Below are 22,120 nucleotides of genomic sequence, written 5' to 3'. Positions count from 1 at the left end.
ACCCACACAACTGAGCAACTTCACTTTCATTTTTCACTTTCATGCATTGGAGAAGGAAATGGCAACCCACTCCAGTGTTCTTGCCTGGAGAATCCCAGGGACGGGGGAGCTTGGCGGGCTGCCGTCTATGGGGTCGCACAGAGTCAGACACGACTGAAGTGACTTAGCTTAGCTTAGCTTAATAACTAGTATATGATTTGCACTTCAAAAGTATCCACACCATGAAAGACAGAGAGAATGAGGAACTGTCATGCATTGGAGGAGCCCATGGAAACACAACAACAAAGTACAATGTGGCCATCATAACCACTGGGAAGTGAGGGGGCTTCTGCAAATGAGAAGCCAGAAAGGGAAAGTATACATCCTGTGTAAAACTTCCTTTTTATTCTAATCACTAACCTGCTGTATTCCTGAAAGGTAATCACTATCCTAAATTATACCACTACAGTTTAACACTGCCTGTGTTTCAGCACTATGTGGGCAAAATTATGCAGTATGAATGCTTTTCTTGCCCAACACTGCTTATGAGATTCATTTGTGCTGTTGCACATAACAGTACTTGATCTCTTTTCACTCCTGTATAATGTTCCATTATACACATATGTCATAATTTATCCATTCTAATTCTTCTAGGAGAAGGTACTCTGGATAGTTCACAGTTTTGGAAGACTACTAATAACACTGTCATGATTATAAGAATAGATCCGTATGTCACTTGATGCATACCTACATGAGTTCTTAAAAAGATACGGCCAAGCTGTTTCCCAAAGTGGCTGCACCAATGTACTCTCCCAATAGTGTACAAGAAACCTTCATGCTCCAACATTCTAACCAATATTACTGTATTTTCAGCTTTTTTCATTTTAACCATCTTGAAGCATGTATTATATTATCTTGCTGTGATTTTAATTTGTATTATTATTTATAGACTTGAGAATGTTTATATTTTATTAGCCACTTAGATTTCTTCTTCTAGGGAATGCCTAAATTTTTTGCCAACTTTTGACTCAATATTCTAGATATCAGTTTGCTAATTACTTGTATTACAAATATCATTTTCTTGATAGTGTTGTCTGATAAACAGAAGTCATTAATTGCCATATACTCTGATCCATCAATATTTTTCCATTAAAAGGTTAATTAATTTTCTGTATTTTTAAACAAATTCTCCCTATCCCTAGAGGTCATAAGATATATCAATACTACTATATTATTTTCTAGAAGCCTTTCATATTGAGAACTAATATCCACCCTGAATTAATCTCTATCTGTGGTCTTAGATTGAGGTCAGGTTTTACTTATTTGAATCTGTTTGTCAATTTCTACCTAATTTTTTTTGGTGTTTGATTTGAGTTGCAGTAAATCTACAGATTTGTTTGGGAAGAACTGACATCTTTAAAACAATGAGTCTTCCATTATATGAACAAGGCATATTCCTTCATTTTAACTTATTTCAATAAAGATTTGTGTCTCTTTGCAAATATCTGTTACTGATGTTTTTTATGTTATTGTAAATCACATCGTTCAGCTTCCATTTTTGTCTGTTACTAGTATAGAGAAATATAATCTTTTTTTATATCTGTCTTATATTTAAAAATCTTGCAAAAATTACTCATTAATTCTAATAATATAGTTGTACATTATTTTATATATTATTCATCTGCAAATAATGATTTTTTTCCCCTTCCTTCTCAATTTTTAAACATTTTAATTGTTTTTCTTACCTTATTGTATTGGTTAGATCCTCCAATACAATTATCAAATAGGAATCATGTTAACCAGCATAATTTTTGTCTTCTTCCATAATAAAAAGAAATATGAATCATATTACTATTAATAGTTTTCTGTAGATTTTGTATATATACACTTCATCAAATTAAGGACATTCTCATCTATAGATTGCTAAGAATTTTATCATAAGTGGATATGGAATTTTATCAATAATTTTCTTTATATATTGTGATAATAGTAAAAATTTTCTCCTTTACTCTACTACTACTATGGTGAATTATGCTGGTTTATTTTCAAATGTTAAACCATCCTGCATTCCTGGAAAAAATCAACTGGTTATTAATGTATTATCCTTTTTAAATATAGGTACATTCAGCTTGGTATACAAAGTTTACTTTGTATGAAGCTATTTTTGCATCTGTCATTATAAGTGACACATCTCTGTAATTTTCTCTTCTTGAATTATTAGGTTTGGTATCAAGGTTGTGCTGATCTCTAAACAAATTGGTACCCTACAATTAATATAGGATTGAATGACCAGACAGAAAGGAAACAGAAGACTTAAACAAGATTATAAATCAATGAGACCTAATAGATGTAAAGAGAACACTACTCAGCAACAGGAGAATGCACATTCCTCTCAAATGAACATGGAACATTCTCCAGGACTGACCATAACATCAGGACAAAAATAAAAAATCATACAAAGTAACTTTTCTGATCACAATGGAATAAAACTTGAACTCAGTAACACAAGGAAAACTAAAATATTCACAAATATGTGCATATTAAACACAGTTAGCCAACAGATCAAAAAAGAAATCACAAAGGAAATTAGAAAATTCTTTGAGACAAGTTATAACAAAAATTGGGCTTGCCTGGTGGCTCAGATGGTAAAGAATCTGCCTGCAATACGGGAGAGAAGAAAGCAGCACCGCAAAATACATCCAAAGTGTTCTGTTCTTCTTAACAAGACTAACCCTCAAGAAAAACTATTTTACTAGGTCCTAAACAACTACAGTGAACAGAACCTTACTGATCTAAGGTAAGGAAAATACCCAACTCCAGCCCCCTCTAGCCTCCAAAATAGGGGAAAGAATACACACAACTCAGGCTCACTAAAACACTGAGACCAAATCACAGGACTAGCGAATGCTTTTGCTCCCCTCGTACCTTACCACCACATCAAGAGGGCTCCTGTACAAAAGGTGAGGCAAAATAAACAACAGCAAAGTACCTTTTAGCCTCTCACACCCACAGCTAAAACGAACAGTAAAATCAGCCTAACTTTTATCTGGATAAACAGAAAACAATGAAAACTCATTTATTTCTTTTTTTTTTACTCAGTATATTATTAACATATCCGGCTTTCAACAAAAACTTACAGAGCTACTGAAGGACAAAAAACACAGTTTGAATAGACAGAGCAGATATTAGAACCAAGCTCAGATATGGCAGAGATGTTATCATATCAGGAATTTAAAACTGATCCATACAATAAGGTCTCTAAATGAAAAAAGATCAAATGAAAAAAGATTTTCATTTTTTCTAAATGAAAAAGGATCAGGCAGTCAAGCAATATAGTCACCACTTACATGTTTAAAAGACCCGTAGGGAACTGCTGTGGACCCTGTCTCTTCTAGATAGTCTTCCCAGCTTAACTCCACTTCTTCCACTCCAGATCCAGCATCTGGAATTAAAACAAAACAACACAAAACAGGCAAGACCCAATTAGAGAAAACTCAAGATATAAAAATATAAACTTAGTAAACCTAACTTACAACTTACTTCACAAGTTAATTTACTTTACACCCAGGATAACTAAGTGTTCTTTTTAAATAGCAGTTTCCCTTAATGCACTGATTTGGGCTCCCCTGGGGGTTCAGAGATTCCCCTTGGACTGCAAGGAGATCCAACCAGTCCATTCTGAAGGAGATCAGCCCTGGGATTTCTTTGGAAGGACTGATGCTAAAGCTGAAACTCCAGTCCTTTGGTCACCTCATGCGAAGAGTTGACTCATTGGAAAAGACTCTGATGCTGGGAGGGATTGGGGGCAGGAGGAGAAGGGGACGATAGAGGATGAGATGGCTGGATGGCATCACCGACTCGATGGACGTGAGTCTGAGTGAACTCCGGGAGTTGGTGATGGACAGGGAGGCCTGGCATGCTGCGATTCATGGGGTCGCAAAGAGTAGGACACGACTGAGCAACTGATCTGATCTGGGGGTTCAGATGGTAAAGAATCTGCCTGCAATGTGGGAGACCAGGGTTTGATCCCCGGGTTGGGAAGATCCCCTGGGGAAGGGAATGGCTACCCACTCCGGTATTCTTGTCTGGAGAATTCCATGGACAGAGGAGCCAGGTGGACTACAGTCCATGGGATCCTAAAGAGTTGGACATGACTGAGCAACTAACACTTTTATTTCCACTTAATGCACTGATTATGAATGAATCTCAACACCATAGCGTGTGACATGCTCTCTCCTGCTAGGATCCATTTGGGATTCACCTAAATGGATCATATAAAGCTGGTGAGAGTGTAACTATTATAATAACTCTGGACCGTAAGTTGGTATCTAATTGCCAAGTATTTGAGATCTTTAATAGGCATTTCAAAGTTAAATTTTCAATCTCTTCTTCCTTAGTGTCCTCAAATTGAGTAAAAGATACCACTGGCTGATATTTTGGCTCAACCCAAAAACTGTGGAGTTATTCTTACTTTTTTCTCTTTCTTTCACATCTTACATTCAATCCATCAGAAAATTCTGTAGGTACTATCTTTAAAAATACCCCAAGTCTAATCACTTCCCACCATTTCTACTGCTCTAAGTGCAAGGTCTAACAACAATACCTTTTACCTTTTAATCACACAATAAACCTAAAATCTCTGGGAGACTACAAAAGCCCTATATGATCTGACTCCTAGCTCCTGACCTTGCCACTGCATCCCCAACCAGCCTCTTGCTTGCTCACTGCACTCGAAGAACACTGAGGTTTGTTTGTTTGTTTACTTTCTAACCACGTTCTCTCCTCAAAGCCCCTATGTTAGTTATTACCTCAGCTTAGGCTCATTCCCCTGTGTCATTCACAGCTTTACTTCATTCAATCTCTACTCAAACACCTCTTCAGAAAGACCTTCCACCAACCAGAAAGGCTTTCCATCAGTGCACATCTAAAGTAGAAGCCCCCAGCCTCTGCTTTCATTATCTTCAAGGCATTCATTCCTACCTCAAAGTATACCTTATGTCTTTTTATCTTTCCCACTCTACAACAAACTCTATGAAGACAGGAACGTTGTTTTGGAAAATGCTCTATTTCTGTCATAGCAGAGACTCAGCACATTTTTGTTGAGGGAGCAAAGATTCAAACACTTCATTGTAACCCAATCACCCCAATTCACATAAGCTGCTTAGAAGCAGGGCTTTATTCAGACGCGTTCCCACTGCCCATGCCTAACACTACCAGGTCTACGATAAACAGCTGCTGAATGAGTACACCCTTGGGGAGTCTATGTGTCACACAGACACAAGGAGGCAAGCAAACACAGGGACACTCACCACAGCACTGTTTCTAACAGCAACAGACAGAAGCAATCAGTAGGAGAACAGATACATGATGGCAATCCTACAATGGAGCACTACTATGTAACAGCTGAAATGAATGAACGGATTGACATATAAATCTCAGAAAGAAAAAAAAATCACATCAAGTAGAAAAAAAAGCAGGTGCAGAATAAAAAGTACAAGATATAATTTAAGCCTCAAAACAAAACTCTGCAATATAATGTTTATAAATACATGCATTTCAATAACCTTTGGGGATGGAAGGAAGCAAAGAAGGTTAGAAGAAAAGTAAGAGAGACTTAAACTGTATTATGTTTTATTAATTTAAAAAAATGGAACACATGAAAATGTGTTCAACATCATTCAGTTCAGTTGCTCAGTCGTGTCTGACTCTTTGCGACCCCATGAACTGCAGCACACCAGGCTTCCCTGTTCATCACCAACTCCCAGAGTCCACCCAAACCCATGTCCATTGACTCAGTGATGCCATCCAACCATCTCATCCTCTGTCATCCCCTTCTCCTCCTGCCCTCAATCTTTCCCAGCATCAGGGTCTTTCCAAATTAATCAGCTCTTCACATCAGGTAGCCAAAGTATTGACGTTTCAGCTTCAACATCAGTCCTACCAATGAACACCCAGGACTGATCTTCAATATCATTAAAGGCAAATCAAAACCACAAAAAGACACCACCTCATACTCATTAGGATGGCTATTATCAAAAAGCAGAAAATAAGCTTTGGCAAGGAAATGAGAAATTGGAATCTTTGTGCATTGCTGGTCTTGGAATAGAAAATGGTATAGTCAGTGTGGAAAATTTTTTGGTGGTTCCTCAAAACATTTTAAATATAATTACCATATGATCCAGCAATTTCACTTCTGGGTATATATCCGAAAGAATTGATAACAGGGACTCAAACAGGTATCTGTACATGATTGTTTAGAGCAGCAATATTCACAACAGCCAAAAGGTGGAAGTAACTGACCCAGGTATCCATCAACAAATGAATGGATAAACAAAATGTGGTATATGCATACAATGGAATATTATTCAGTCACAAAAAGGAAGGAAATTCTGATACAGGCTACAAAATGTAGATGAACTATGAGAACATTACACTAAATAAGTCAAGCACAAAAGATCAAATATTGTATGTTTCCACTTACTTGAGGTAGAGTAGTCAAATTCATAGAGACAGAAAGAAGAATGGGAGTTTCCAAGGACTGGTGGGGAGAGGGGAATGTGGAGTTAGTGTTTAATGGGTACAGAGTTCCAGTACAGGAAGATAAAAAAGGTTTGGAGATGGTGGTGTTAATGGTTGCACAACAATGTGAATGAACAGTATACCTGGTTAAAATGGTAAATTTTATGTTATGGATAATATACCACAATTTAAAAACATGAAAACAAATTTGGACAAAGTTAATTTATTATTTATTAATTTTAAATTCTGTATGGTAGGTACAGAAGTATTCCTTATATGTTTTCCATTCGTTTCTACATATTTGAAATTTTTCACTAGAAATAAAACAAATAATAAAGACTATTGGGAGCATCCTGGAAGCATGAGTCAATAGAAAGCCAACTTCCATCACTAGAACATAACAAGGCTAGACAATTTGTATTCATGGTCCTTGGCAAGAACCCTAGCCCCTCAAGCAGCATGCTAATTAAAAAATAAATAAATAAACAGGAGCAATAAAAGCAATGAATTAAAGGACTAAAATCTCCCATACATCAAAAAAACTACCTAAAAACTGAGAAAAAACAAGACTAATTAATGATCTGATAAAAAAATGAGCAAAATACATGAAAAGAGAATTTTTTGAATTGCAAATAGTCCTTAAACATATGGAAAGAGGTGCAAAGTTACTCATTTTAAAAGAATGCAAATGAAAACTACACTGAGATATCGGGAAAAATTCTAAAAGTTTGACAACACACTTCATGGTGAGGCAAGTAATTAGGCAGGTAAAGTATAATGATACAACCCTGGTGAAAGGGGTTGTATTTTTGTTGGCAACAGCTAACAAAATTACATATGTATTTACCTTCTGATCCAGCAATCCCACTTCTAGGAATCTATCCCAAAGATATGCTGGCAAAAATACAAAAAGACGTATGTACAAGGCTACTCATTGTAGTACTATATATGTAATACCAAGACTGGAATTAATCCAAATGTCCATCAGTAAGGAACTGGGTGAATAAAATATAGTATACACATCCAACATTATACAGCTGTAAAAAGGAATGAGAACGATTTCCACATACTGATGTGGAATAATCCTCAGTACATATTAAGTGAAACAGCAAAACACAGAGCAGTTTTTCTTGTAGCTCTAATTTTTGCATAAGGTCAAAGAGATATGAATATATATGCAAATGCTCACATCTATCTTTTTACATTTTAAAAAATGAACAACAGGATAAAATGTAATAAACCTTCTTTATATATGGAGAAGAATAAAAAGCATGAATTCTATCAGCCTGAAAGTGGGAATGTTGTTATAAATATAATTTGACTTTATAATTACATATATTCTTTACACAATTTAGAAACATATTTAAATTAAAAATTCTAAAAACTGAAAATGAACTTAAACAAACATGCCTAATGGTTGGTGGAAAAACCACAAAGAAAACAGAATCCCTTTAAGTCATTATTAAAATACAGAATTCTGACTGCAAACCTGAGTGGAATATATTTAAAGACAAAACAATGAAATCTTAAGCCACACACTACTATTCTATTGATATCTGGAATGTTGGTATTCTTATTGTGAGAAAATTATATGAATATTATATAAATAAATAAGTTTAAATAAGGATGAAACAATTTAAACAAGTTTAAATAAGGATAAAAACAAATAAGTGATGATACTAAAGATTACAAAACAACACATTTTCAAAAGAAAAGATATAAAATCAAAGAAAGAAAATCCCTGTAATTTTATAAAATTATTTATGAAATTATATAAAATTTATAATTTTATAAAATTATAGATATCAGATGAAGCCATCTGATTTTCTTTTTTCTCTTCAAAAGATGTGTATTTTGGGACTTTGCTGGCAGTCCAATGCTTGAGACTCCACACTTCCAATGTAGGGGGCTCAGGTTTGATCCCTAGTCACAGAACTAGGATCCCCCACATCGTGCATCAAACAAAAAAAATGATGTGCATTTTCCAGCTATGTTTATGGATGAGACCTAGAAGAAAAGGCAAGCTACTATCAATGAGCACTCCAGCATCTGGGCTGTAGATTATAAACATCATGCTGCTGCTGCTGCTGCTAAGTCGCTTCAGTTGTGTCCGACTCTGTGCCACCCCATAGACGGCAGCCCACCAGGCTCCCCCATCCCTGGGACTCTCCAGGCAAGAACACTGGAGTGGGTTGCCATTTCCTTTTCCAATGCATGAAAGTGAAAAGTGAAAGTGAAGTCGCTCAGTCGTGTCCCACTCTTAGCGACCCCGTGAACCGCAGCCTACCAGGCTCCTCCGTCCATGGGATTTTTCCAGGCAAGAGTACTGACTGGAGTGAGGGGCCATTGCCTTCTCCGATAAACATCATATCCACTTAAAAAAAAAAGAGCTTCTCAGAGAAATGTCAGATTGCAAAGTTGGGGCAGGAAATGTATAGGAGGAACCTTGGAATTTTACTATGCCAGAAAGCAAGGACTAAAACTATCAAAGATATAATGACATCATATCCAAAGAACACAGGAACCAATTTGAAACAGCTCTCACTGCTTGAGAATGGAACAATTTGATCATCAAATGAATGATGACAGCAACGGATTTAAATTCACATGTAATATATAGTATATATGTAATATATATACTGTATGAGTTAATGACAACATTTAAAACAAAACAAATCAACTTCCTAAATAGCAACGTGAATACCTTACTCTTTCAGAAAAGCAGCATAAATACTGGCTAAACAATGAAACTTGACCATTTCAAAGTTCTGAAATTAACTGAAGGGGGAAAAAAAAAAACACCCCAAACTGAAAAGCATCTATTCAAGACAAGTTATTGAACCTCTGTCAGAAGAGTGGGACTGTGGCACTTTAAGTTGGACCTATTCCCATTTCTCATTCCTCGTCAGCTAAAAAAAGAAATTTTAAAACTGAAAATATAACCAAAAAAAAAAAAAAACCCTCCATAGATAAGCTCTATAAGCAGAATGGGGAGAACAAAGAATCACTAAAATTAAAGAGCAATGGAAAACACTTCAATTTAAACAACACAGAGAAAACAATGAGAAGAGCCTCATAAAGCTGTGCAACAATAACAAAGATTTAACAAAAGTGTCTTCAGAGTTCCAAAAGAAGAGAAAGAACAAGGCAGTAAAAGTCCTAGAAGAAATAATGGCTTAAAATGTTTCAAATTTGTCAAAAGACATAAGCCTACAGTTTTAAAAAGCTGAGAAAACCCCAAACAAGATAAACCCAAGGAAATCTGTACACAGACACACAGAGTCAAATTGCTGAAAATGAAAGACATTAAATCTTGAAAGCAGCAGGAGAAACAGTACCTCTTCTAAGGGAAGTGACCAGAGACAGGGAAACTAATAATTTTATCACCAACCGACCTACACTAGAAAAATGGCTAAAGGAAATTCTATAAACAGAAGTGAAATGCTAGTAGAAGGAATCTTGGAAAATCAGGAATTAATAAAGAACAAAAAATAAAAATAGTGGAAAAAATTATTATGAAACATGTTCCTTCTTCTCTTGAATTTTCTAAACTATATATGACAGCTGAAGCCAAAAAAAAATTTTTTTTTTGGCCATACCAGAAGGCATGTGGGATCTCAGTGCAGTCTTAACCACTGGACAGCCAGGAAAGTTCCCCCAAATTTTAACAATATCTAATCTGGTTCTCAAAATATGTAGAGAAATATTTAAGACAAGTTTTATTATAAATAAGAGTAGGTAAGGAGATAGAAAAAGCAGGTAAAATTTCTACACTTCACTCTAACAAAATGATAACATCAGCAGAATGGGATATGTTGCTTGCTATGCTAAGTCACTTCAGTTGTGTCCGACTCTGTGTGACCCCATAGGGGTGCCCCATAGGGGGCAGCCCACCAGGCTCCCCCGTCCCTGGGATTCTCCAGGCAAGAACACTGGAGTGGGTTGCCATTTCCTTCTCCAACACATGAAAGTGAAAAGTGAAAGTGAAGCCGCTCAGTCGTGTCCGACCCTCAGCGACCCCATGGACCACAGCCTACCAGGCTCCCTCATCCATGGGATTTTCCAGGCGAGAGTACTGGAGTGGGGTGCCATTGCCTTCTCCGATGGGATATGTTAGGTATACATAATACCTAGAGCAACCACTAAAAAAGCTACACAAAGAGATACACTCAAGAACAGTATACAGGGCTTCCTTGATGATAGACTGGTTAAGAATCTGCCTGCCAACTCAGGGGATATAGGTTCGATCCCTGCTCTAGGAAGATCCCACATGCCATGGGGCAACTAGGCCTGTGCGCCACAACTGCTGACCCAGTGCTGCAGAGCCCGCAAGCCGCGATTTCTGAAGCCTGTGTGCCTAAAGGCTGTGCTATGCCACAAGGGAAGCCGCCCCAGTGACAAGCCAGTGCACTGCAACTAGAGTGCAGCCCCTGTACTCTGCAACTAGAGAAAGCCTGCACGGCAACAAAGACTCCAGCAAACAAAATCGTAAAAAAAAAACAACAACACTGTAGAGACAAATCAAAACAAAATTCTAAAAACATTTTCAAGTATCCCACAGGAAGATAGGAAAAGGAACAAAAAATAGAGAAAACAAATGAACAAAACCGGCAGATGTTCAAAAAAAAAAAAAAGCACACATGAGCCTTAGCATATCGACAATTACATTAACTGTAAATGGTCTAAACACACCAATTACAAGACTGAAAAACAATTTTTAATGACTATATGGTTTTATAAGAAACGTACTTCAAACATAATGATTCACAGAGGTTGAAAGTGAAAGGATGAAAAGGATATATCATGGGAACATTAATAAAAAAAGAGTATGAATAGGTAAAATCTATCTCCAGTGTTCTTGCCTGGAGAATCCCAGGGATGGTGGAGCCTGATGGGCTGCTGTCTATGGGGTCGCACAGAGTCGGACACGACTGAAGCGACTTAGCAGCAGCAGCAGCATAGAGACAGAAAGTAGACATGATCTCCAGAGGCTGGATTAAGCAAGAAATAACTGCCAATGGTTTCTTCTGAGGAGTGATGAAAATGTTCTGGAATTAAGTAGTAGTGCTTGTGAATATACTAAAAACCACTGAATTGTATATTTTCAAATGGTAAATTTTATAGTATGTGAATTGTATCTCAAAAAAAAGTACTTCAATAAAGTTGTCAATTAAAAAGCAAACAAACAATATGACTGATAAATGAGCCAAAACTACGATGCCACGGTACTGAAGACAATGTAGGGATGGCAAGTAAGAACCTGTTCAACATCACTAACCACTAGGGGAATGCAAAGTAAGACCAAGATGATCTGTTAATTTATCAGCACGACTTCAGTAAAAATAGTGACAATACCAAATGGCTGTGAGGATGTGAAGAAATCAGATCTCATACATTGCTGGAAAGAATGTATATGGTACAGCCACACTGGAAAGTAGCGGTGCTCCTGGGCATTTATCCCAGAAAAATGAAATCTTATGTATATGATTATTCATAGCAGCTTTATTCATAAAAGCCAAAAGCTGGAAGCAACCAAAATGTACTGCAACAGATGAATGGTTAACCAAATGGCAGTATATCCATGGAATACTACCAAGCAATAAAAGAGAACAGATTCCTGATATATTCAAGAATTTGGATGGATCTCAGGGGCATTATTTTGAGTGAAAAAAAGCCCATCTCAGAAAGTCACATACTGTGTGGTTCTACTTATGTAACATTCTGGAAATGACAAAATTATAGATATGAAGAAATGATTAATGGTTACCTCGGGTTAGGGAATGCTGGGGAAGAGGAGTTGATGTAACTGTACAGGGGCAGTACAAAGGAGCTCGGTGTGGCGATGGAATAGTTCTGTATCTTGACTGAAGTGGCAGTTACAGGAATTTACACAAATCATAGAGAAATACATACATTTGATACATATATCAATTTCCCAGCTTTTATATTGCACTATACTTAAATGAGATGTAACTTACAGTAGAAGCTAGGTGATGGGTACATGAAGACTGTCAGAATCTTTGCAAGCTCCTATGAATTGATAATTACTTCAAAACAAATTAACTTTTTTTTAAACGATGTCTGCTCATAAAAGTTATTTACTTTTTCAACAAACAGGCTGAGCACCCCTGGTGCCAGGTACAAAGAAAGATAACTCGTATCTTCAAAGAGCTTCCCATTTAGTGGTAGAAAGATAAGCCTGACAATGTAACACAGGTGAGTAATGGAATTCTGCACTCCGAAAAACAGATTCCGCTCAGCAAAACCGATACCTGCATCAGTCTGCTGCTCCCCGTTCATTTCCACAGCACATGGGTAAGCTCCTCCCCACACAGAGGACAGGCCTTATGGTTATGCTACAATCTGAAGATTACTTGCAATTCTCAAGCATCTGTTCAATGGGCATCGAAGGGTCCAAGTGAAAGTGCTGAAAAATCAAAAAGAACACATTAACAGGCTGCAGTCCAGTGTTTACTCATTCATAAGACGTAACACTCTGGTGGGTTGAAACGGCAGATAAAAACACACTGGCAGCATAGATGTAATTAGAGACAAAAATTGACACCTTTTCTAATTTTGAAGGTATGTGTGTGTGTGTGTGTAGACACAGAGAGAGCAAGCTATTAAGATCTTGATATCTAAAAGTCACAACAAATAAACATATATATGTGAATCACTACCCCTTCAACTTAGATTATAATACTGAGCAGGTCTATCCACGAAAACTCCAATTCTTAATGAAGTTCTGGGGAATGGGGGAGGAGTTTAGCTTTCAAAGCTCTGTCTTAGTAAGATTCAGGATACAATGTATTATTTTATCTAGTTTCCCATCTCATTTACCTAGAATATTATGCAGAACCAAAAAGTATGAACTATATTTGTCTACAATTACACTTACAAAGAAACCAAAATTCTTCCAAAATAAGCTGATATCATTTATTCTTCAAAAAAAAAAAAAAAAGAGTTTTATTGGGCTATAACTCACATGCCAAAATGTTCCATTTTAAGTGTACAATTCAATTACCTTCAGTAAATTTACAGAGTTGTGTAACCATCACTATACTCCAATTTTGGAACATTTCTATCCCCCTGGAAAAGAACTTCCTTCCCACCTGCAGTTCTTCCCTGTTCCATCCCCAGCCTCAGGCAACCACTGATCAACTTTCTGTCTCTAGAGATTTTGTCACTTCTGGACATGTCACAGTAATGGAATCATATAGTATGCGGTTTCTTGTATCTCGCTTCTTTCACTCAGCATGTTTTTGAGGCCCATCCATGCTGCACATGGATGAATCTATTTATTCCTGCTTTACTTACATGCAAAACAATCTCAGACACTGCCTTTACATATGCCTAATAGAGTAGAAAGAGGAAAGAAGCTGCTGCCTGAAGGCACCATGTGAACAGCCCACAAGGACAACAATGCAGAAAACCAGAACGGTGGGGCAGGAACTCAGCAGCCAGAGCTGCCTGCGATACCTCCAAGAGCAAACACCTCCGCACCTGTCAACAAGATTCTGAATCTGTATTCGATCCCCAGGAATGGATCCTCATAAAAACCTTTTAAACAGATTCTAGCTCCAGCTCCACCCACGGTAAATATGCTATCTTATACAGACTACATTATGTCCATTTTTTAAATCTGTAAAATGAGCATAACATCCTTTTCAGATTTTAAAACTAAATTTCTTACTGGGCATAGAGAAAATCTTAATAACTGTTAATACTATGGATATCCCATTTGAGGTAACTACCAGTTATCCAAAGTCCTTTCATACAGCTTAAGCACTGAAACTCATACTTTCACAGATAGGAACAACTGAGTATAAACTTGGTAGTGAGATTTAAACCCCCTGCACAAGCTTTCTTCTCTCAGCTTCCTTTTCTACTCCAAGTCCAAAGCATTTAAACTGTACCATTCCACCTATAATTCATTCACTCCCCATATTTATGGAACACCAGTTCATTACCATCTACTATTCCAGGGAGTAAAGATAAAGTAACCAAGAGAGACTTAGTTTCTGCATTATGACGCTTATTTTCAATGGGAGGAAGAAAATTTAAGCTAACAATTTAAAACAATTATTTAAAGTGCTAAGAAGGAAAAGCAGTGGGTGCTAAAACAGAACATTACGGCAGAACTAACCTAAAATAAGAGGACACTGACATGGTCCCTGGTTGGAGGCGGCGGGTGGGGGCTGGGGGGCGCTGAGGGGGATATTCAAGGTGATACTAAAGGTTGAGTGCTGAAGAATTGATGCTTTCTAACTGGTGCGGGAGAAGACTCTTAGTCCACTGGACAGCAAGGAGATCAAACCAGTCAATTCTAAAGGAAACCAACATTTCCTGAATATTCACTGTAAGGACTGATGGTGAAGTTCCAATACTTGTGGTCCCCTGATGTGAAGAAAGACTCATTGCAAAAGACTCTGATAGTGGGAAAGATTAAGAGCAGGAGGAGAAGGGGGTGACAGAGGATGAGATGGTTGGATGGCATCACCGACTCAATGGACATGAGTTCAAGCAAACTTCAGGAGATACTGAAGGACAGGGAACGCTGGTGTGCTGCAGTCCATGGGATTGCAAAGAGCTGGACACGACTGAATGATCAACAACAAAGGGGAAACTGCAGCGAGTCAAAAAGGACAGAAAAGAAAGTGCAGTCCAGGCACAGGGAGCAGTACACACAAAGGCTCTAAGGTAGGGAGGAACTGAGAGGAGGCCTCTGTGGCTGAAGCATCGGAACCAACCAGGTAAGTGGCACACAAGGAAACTGGACAGGAAGAGAAGAAATAACACATATGATATTTACTGAGGATTTACCATGTGTGGATACTATCCAAAGCACTTAAACATACTAAGCCATTTAATACTCTCAACAACTGGACAAGGTAACCACAGCCACCATGAGGAAACAAGCACAGAACAAGCAGTACCTGCCAGTGTCCTACAGCTAGTAAGAAGGAAAATCAGGTTTCAAACCTAGCAAAGCATCCATATTCTAATTCCTCAAGCACTATACTATATACTACCTCTCAATGAGAAGCAACCAAGGGCTTCTTTAATTAAGCAGTGTGTGTGTGCTCAGTCACTTCAGTCATGTCCGACTGCGATCCTATGGAGGTAGCCTGCCAGGTTCCTCTGTCCATGGAATTCTCCATAGAGTGCACTGCCGTGCCCTCCTCCAGGGGATATTTCAGACCCAGGGATTCAACTGAACTCAGGTCTTCCGCATTGTAGGCAGATTCTTTACCAGTTGAGCCACAAGGGAAGCCCAAGAATACTGGAGTGGGTAGCCTATTCCTTCTCCAGCAGATCTTTCCGACTCAGAAATTGAACTGGGGTCTCCTGCATTACAGATAGATTCTTTACCAGATGAGCTATCAGGGAAGCCCTTTTTAAGCAGAGAAAGGATCAAATCTGTTTTAAAAAAGGTCACTCCGGAAAAAAAAAAAAATCACTCTGGACCCAAAAAGAGAAACCATAAAGGAGACAAAAACATAAGAGTATCAAATTTCTAAAAGACACCATAAACAAAATTCAAAGATAAGAGAGTAGTTCTGAAGTTCTCATTACAAGAAAAAATTTTTTTCTATGTTTAGTGACAGATGTAACTAGATTTACTGCAGTAATCATTCACAATGTATACAAATATCAAATCATTATGCTATGTGTCTGAAACTAATATAATGTTATGTCAATTAATATTCAATAAAAACAAAAGGACAGTTGAGATAGATGAAAATATTAGCAAACTGTAAGATAATGGATTAATTAATACAAGTTCCTATAATTCACCAAGAAAAAATAAAAATGGGCAAAATATTAATAATTAAGTAATTAACTCACATTAAATATCAGAGTTAAAACTTACAAAAATATGTCCAATCTCCTTAGTATTATCTGTAACAGTGAGAAACCAGAAACAGCCTGTAAAACCATGAAATGTGAATGAGATGGCTACACATGTTATGAAACACCTACACTAGGAAATACTCTGTATCCATTAGAAGAATATAGGTAGATTTATAAAACCATATGGGAGTGTCATCTTTACACCCAGTGGAAAAAAAGCAAGTGAAGGATAATTTATATCAACTTTTAAAAATCTTGTGTCCATTGTTTACTCGGCTATGTGACTTTCAACAAATGCCTTATTTGTGCCAATGATATCACTTATAAAAGTGGGGATTAACAGTATTGTACCTACCTCATCGGCTGATAAGATAAGTAGGATAAACCATGAAAAACATTTACCAGAGAGTTACATAGCAAATGCTGAGTTAATGTTATGCAGTTGACAGTTTTAAGTTTCTACGGCAACAATTTAGTGGTCATCTCAACATATAGTCTTGAAACTTCGTCATGGGTCTGATACAACAAAATTTTCTGTCAGCTTACAAGGCTTTGCAGATAGCACCCACTGCTTGCACTCATCAACTCTTGAAATACACCGCCATATTTTGTGCAGTGAGCCACATAGTGCAATAATAATAATTATTATAAGTAAATCTTCAGAGCCAAAAAGATATGAGTTGGGGGAAATGCAACTCTTACGCAGGTGAAACTAAGAATACAAAATTTAAAAAATTGAGCTATAATTAACATACAATATTAGGTTAAGTTTCAGGTGTAGTGATTCCATTTTTTTATACAATATGAAACGATCATTGCAATAAGACCAGTTACCATCTGTCACCATGCAAAGTTGTGAAAAAGGATTGAGATTTTTTCAATCTTAAAACATCACTTAGATTTTTAACCAATAAACAGTCAGTTCATAGTCTTAATAGGATCAAGAGAAATAAAGTGATGAAGCCTTTTGCTGTAGAACATCTGGCAGATCCTTCTCTTTATTGCTAGTCTGCTGTCTTTTCATGCAGTGAGGGGAAAAAAAAAAACAGTAAAATATCCAGGAGCTTGAAACATGTAAAAATTTAATTTACTTTTCATTTATTTCCTATTCATGTTAAATTATTTTATTGCCTTTATTTTATTGCTGATTTTGGTATTAGAATTCCTCTTGTGGTGACCAGAATACATTAACAGCTATTTATGTAAATAAGCTCCCATAAACTAACTAATCTGATCTTGCTCATCTTATTTAAAATTATTTCAGTGAACTAAACAGGAGCCTATTACAGGAGATTCTAATAAAAGAGACTGAAGCCAAAGTATAGCTATTCTAAAATATGAAACACCTCTAAGAAATATAAATAACAATTTAAAAAGCAAAATTAATTGTACAAAACAAGCTCTGAAGTCAAACATACACAGGCACACAAAGGAAACAACAAAACCCAGGCAGAATAAAACTGAATTTAACTATTTCATTTTTAGTGATACATCAATGTAAAACAAAACCACCATGGGATACTTACTTTTTAATAGGTCTTTTAAAAGATCTAAAAGTCATCTGAACAACAAACAGCTACATGATGTTTCCCCTTCCCTTTATACTACTAGGCTCCACGATAATGCACTTGATTTTCAAGGCTAAGATTAAACATTGAGTAAGAATATTTATTGCAGAGAAAAGTTACAATAATGCCAGAGAGATTTCTATAGCTTAAGTCCTCAGCCAAATGATTTAACATGCTGGACACAACTTTTAAAGCACTTTGGAAGGACAAAACTCAGTGTGACTATAAGGATATAACCTATTATTTATGGTGGCTACAAGAAAATGTTTTAATTCAGTAAATATTTACCAGTTAAAAAGAAAATTCCCACTGAAATGTTTGAATTTGCATTCCTCTCCCTCAACTCAACAAATGGAAGGTCAGTAATAATTTCAAGTATGCTGTAAATATGGCAAACAATTCAGCAAATCAGATGCCCCACTGGGGGCAGACTTGCAAAGGTAAGCTTGCTCCCAGCAGCAGACGCTAGTGGCGCAGTCACTGTATTTTCGTCCCCCAACTCGTGCAGATTTCAGTCCGTCTTTCACTCCCCACAACGGATATGATACTCTTCACTCCCTGACCTTGTGCACATCCTATTTGACAGGCTATGTAAATTAAATCTTACATCTGTCAAACGTCAATGTAACTTGATTATCAGGAGTAGAAAATTTCTATTGTTTCATTAAGTTGTTTGTTATTGTTGTTTTTCACCCACTGCTACATGTTGAACGAGGAACATAAAAATAAGTCTGTTAAGTTGACAAATCTTAGCCACTCAGATCATCTAAATTAAATTTGACACTAACTTAACTTTTCATGACTATGTAAACACAACACAGGGCATATCTACCTTAGTTGAACAAATCAATATTTATTAACTTACAAAAACAGTAAAAGCTTTCAACAAAAGCCACAACTCAGGAATACCCTAAGGTTCTGTGCAAGTCTAGATGGGATAAAGTTTGGGGGAGAATGAATACACGTATACGTATGGCTGAGTTTCTTTGCTGTCCCCCTGAAACTATCACATCAACACTGCTAATCAACTATACTTCAACACAAAATAAAAAGTTCATAAAAAGAGAAAAGAATACCCTAAAGAATACCCTTTTTTTAAAAGGTGCTCAACATCACATCACTAAGGACATGGATATCAAAACCACAGTGAGCTCTCACAGCACACCTATTGGAATGGCTATCATCCAAAAGAAAAAAGTAACAAGTGTTGGCAAAGATGTGGAGGACAGGAAACTGCTCTGCATTACTGGTGGGAATCAACACTGGTGCAGGCATGGTGTGGGCAGGAATCCCTTAGTAGAAACAAAGCAGCCCTCATAGTCAACTAGAGAGTCTGAAATGCTGTACTTGGGAGCAATCTCAAAAATGACAGGATGATCTCTCTTTGTTTCCAAGACAAACCATTCAATATCACAGTAATCCAAGTCTATGTCCCAACCACTAATGCTGAAGAAGCTGAAGTTGAATGGTTCTATGAAGACCTACAAGACTTTCTAGAACTAACACCAAAAAAAGTGTCCTTTTCATCATAGGGGGCTAGAAAGCAAAGTAGGAAGTCAAGAGACACCTGGAATAATGGGCAACTTTGGTCTTGGGAGTACCAAACGAAGCAGGGCAAAGGCTAACAGAGTTTTGCCAAGAGAACGCACTTGGCATAACAAACACCCTCTTCCAACAACACAAGAGATGACTCTACACATGGACATCACCAAACAGTCAGTACCTAAATCAGATTGATCATATTCTTTGCATCCAAAAATGCAGAACCTCTATATAGTCAGTAAAAATAAGACTGGGAGCTGACTATGGCTGAGATCATGAACTCCTTATTGCTAAATTCAGACTTATATTGAAGAAAATAGGGAAAACCACTAGACTATTCAGGTATGACTTAAATCAAATCCCTTATGATTATACAGTGGAAGTGACAAATAGATTCAAGGGATTAGATCTGATAGACAGAGTGCATGAAGAACTATGGATGGAGGTTCGTAACACTGTACAGGAGGCAGTGATCAAAACCATCCCCAAGAAGAAGAAATGCAAAAAGGAAAACTGGTTATCTGAGGAGGCTTTACAAACAAGTGAGAAAAGGAGAGTAGCAACAGGCAAAGGAAAAAAGGAAAGATATACCCATCTGAATGCAGAATTCCAAACAGCAAGGAGAGATAAGAAAGCCTTCCTAAGTAAACAATGCAAAGAAATAGAGGGAAAAAATAGAATGGGAAAAACTAGAGATTTCTTTAAAAAATGAGAGCTATCAAGGGAACATTTCATGCAAAGATAGGCACAATAAAGGGCAGAAATGGGATGGACCTAAAGCAGAAGTAGAAGATATTAAGAAGAGGTGGCAAGAATACACAGAAGTACTATACAAAAAAGATCTTAATGACCCAGATAATCATGATGGTATGATCACTCACCTAGAGCCAGACATCCTGGAGTAAGAGATCAAGTGGGCCTTCGGAAGCATTACTACAAACAAACCTAGTGGAATGGAGGTGATGGAATTCCAGCTGAGTTACTTCAAATCCTAAAAGATGATGCTGTGAAAGTGCTGCACTCAATATGCCAACAAATTTGGAAAACTCAGCAGTGGCCACAGGACTGGAAAAGGTCAGTTTTCATTCCAATCCCAAAGAAAGGCAATGCCAAAGAATGCTCAAACTACCGCACAACTGCACTCATCTCACACGCTAGTAAAGTAATGCTCAAAATTCTTTAATCTAGGCTTCAACAGTACATGAACCAAGAACTTCCAGATGTTCAAGCTGGATTTAAAAAAGGCAGAAGAACCAGAGATCAAATTGCCAACATCCTCTGGGTCACAGAAAAAGCAAGAGAATTCTGGAAAAACATCTATTTCTGCTTCATTGACTACACTAAAGCCTTTGACTGTATGGATCACAACAAACTATGGAAAAATCTGAAAGAAAATGGGAATACCAGACCCTTAGCTGCCTCCTGAGAAACCTGTATGCAGGTCAAGAAGCAACAGTTAGAACTGGACATGGAAGAACAGACTGGTTCCAAATTGGGAAAAGGAGTACGTCAAGTCTATATATTGTCACACTGCTTATTTAACTTATATGCAAAGCACATCATGTGAAATGCCAGGCTGGAAGCACAAGCTGGAATCAAGATTGCCAGGAGAAATATCAATAACCTCAGATATGCAGATGACACCACCCTTATGGCAGAAAGTGAAGAGGAACTAAAAAGCCTGTTGATGAAAGTGAAAGAGGAGAGTGAAAAAGTTGGCTTAAAGCTCAACATTCAAACAACGAAGATCATGGCATCTGGTCCCATCACTTCATGGCAAGTAGATGGGGAAACAACAGAAACAATGACAGATTTTATTTTCTTGGGCTCCAAAATCACTGCAGACAGTGACTGCAGCCATGAAATTAAAAGACGCTTGCTCTGAGGAAGAAAAGTTATGACCAATCTAGACAGCATATTAAAAAGTAGAGACATTAGTTTGCCAACAAAGGTCCATCTAGTCAAAGCTATGGTTTTTCCAGTAATCAAGTATGGATGTGAGAGTTTGACCATAAAGAAGGCTGAGTGCCGAAGAACTGATGTTTTTGAACTGTGGTGTTGGAGAAGACTCTTGAGAGTCCCTTGGACAGCAAGGAGATCCAACCAGTCAATCCTCAAGGACATCAGTCCTGAATATTCACTGGAAGGACTGATGCTAAAGCTGAAACTCCAATACTTTGCCTAATGTGAAGAACTGACTCATTGGAAAAGACCCTGATACTTTGAAAGACTGGAGGCAGAAGAAGGGGACGACGGAGGATGAGACGGTTGGATGGCATCACCGTTTCAATGGACATGAGTTTGAGTAAGCTTCCAGGAGATGGTGATGGATAGGGAAGCCTGGCTTGCTGCAGTCCATGGGGTCGCAGAGTTGGATACGACTAAACAACAAGGCACAGTATGAAAACAATATGTAGTTTCCTGAAGAATTGAAAAACAAAACTACCACATGATCCAGGAATTCCAGTTCTGGTTATGTGAAGTGAAAAAAAATGAAAACACTAACGCAAAAAGATATCTTACACCCCCACATTCATTGCACCATTATTTACAATAGCTAAGATATGGAAGCAACCTAAGTGTCTATGGAGAGATGAGGAAGATATAGTGTATACATATGAACATATACAATTAAATCATTTTTGCAATATATATTT

At 37.3% G+C, this 22,120-nt stretch overlaps 1 protein-coding gene across 9 annotated transcripts in view; it reads right to left on the bottom strand.

Moving 5' to 3' along the window:
- The window catches only part of SFMBT1 (Scm like with four mbt domains 1), a 120,578-nt gene that overhangs the window by 41,824 nt on the left and 56,634 nt on the right, over window positions 1–22,120 (bottom strand). For all 9 annotated transcript variants that reach the window (XM_055558846.1, XM_055558844.1, XM_055558851.1 and 6 more), the window contains 2 exons: window positions 12,771–12,925; window positions 3,327–3,421 (listed from right to left, as the gene is read on the bottom strand). In XM_055558846.1, coding sequence (XP_055414821.1) covers window positions 3,327–3,421; window positions 12,771–12,798 — 123 coding nt within the window. In that variant the 5' untranslated portion in view covers window positions 12,799–12,925. The remainder of the gene's footprint in view (window positions 1–3,326; window positions 3,422–12,770; window positions 12,926–22,120) is intronic.

This window comes from Bubalus kerabau, chromosome 20 (assembly GCF_029407905.1).
Source record: "Bubalus kerabau isolate K-KA32 ecotype Philippines breed swamp buffalo chromosome 20, PCC_UOA_SB_1v2, whole genome shotgun sequence".
Taxonomy (NCBI): Eukaryota; Metazoa; Chordata; class Mammalia; order Artiodactyla; family Bovidae; genus Bubalus; species Bubalus kerabau.
Note: the sequence above shows the minus strand (reverse complement) of the source record. Positions and strands in the feature narration are given on the sequence as shown.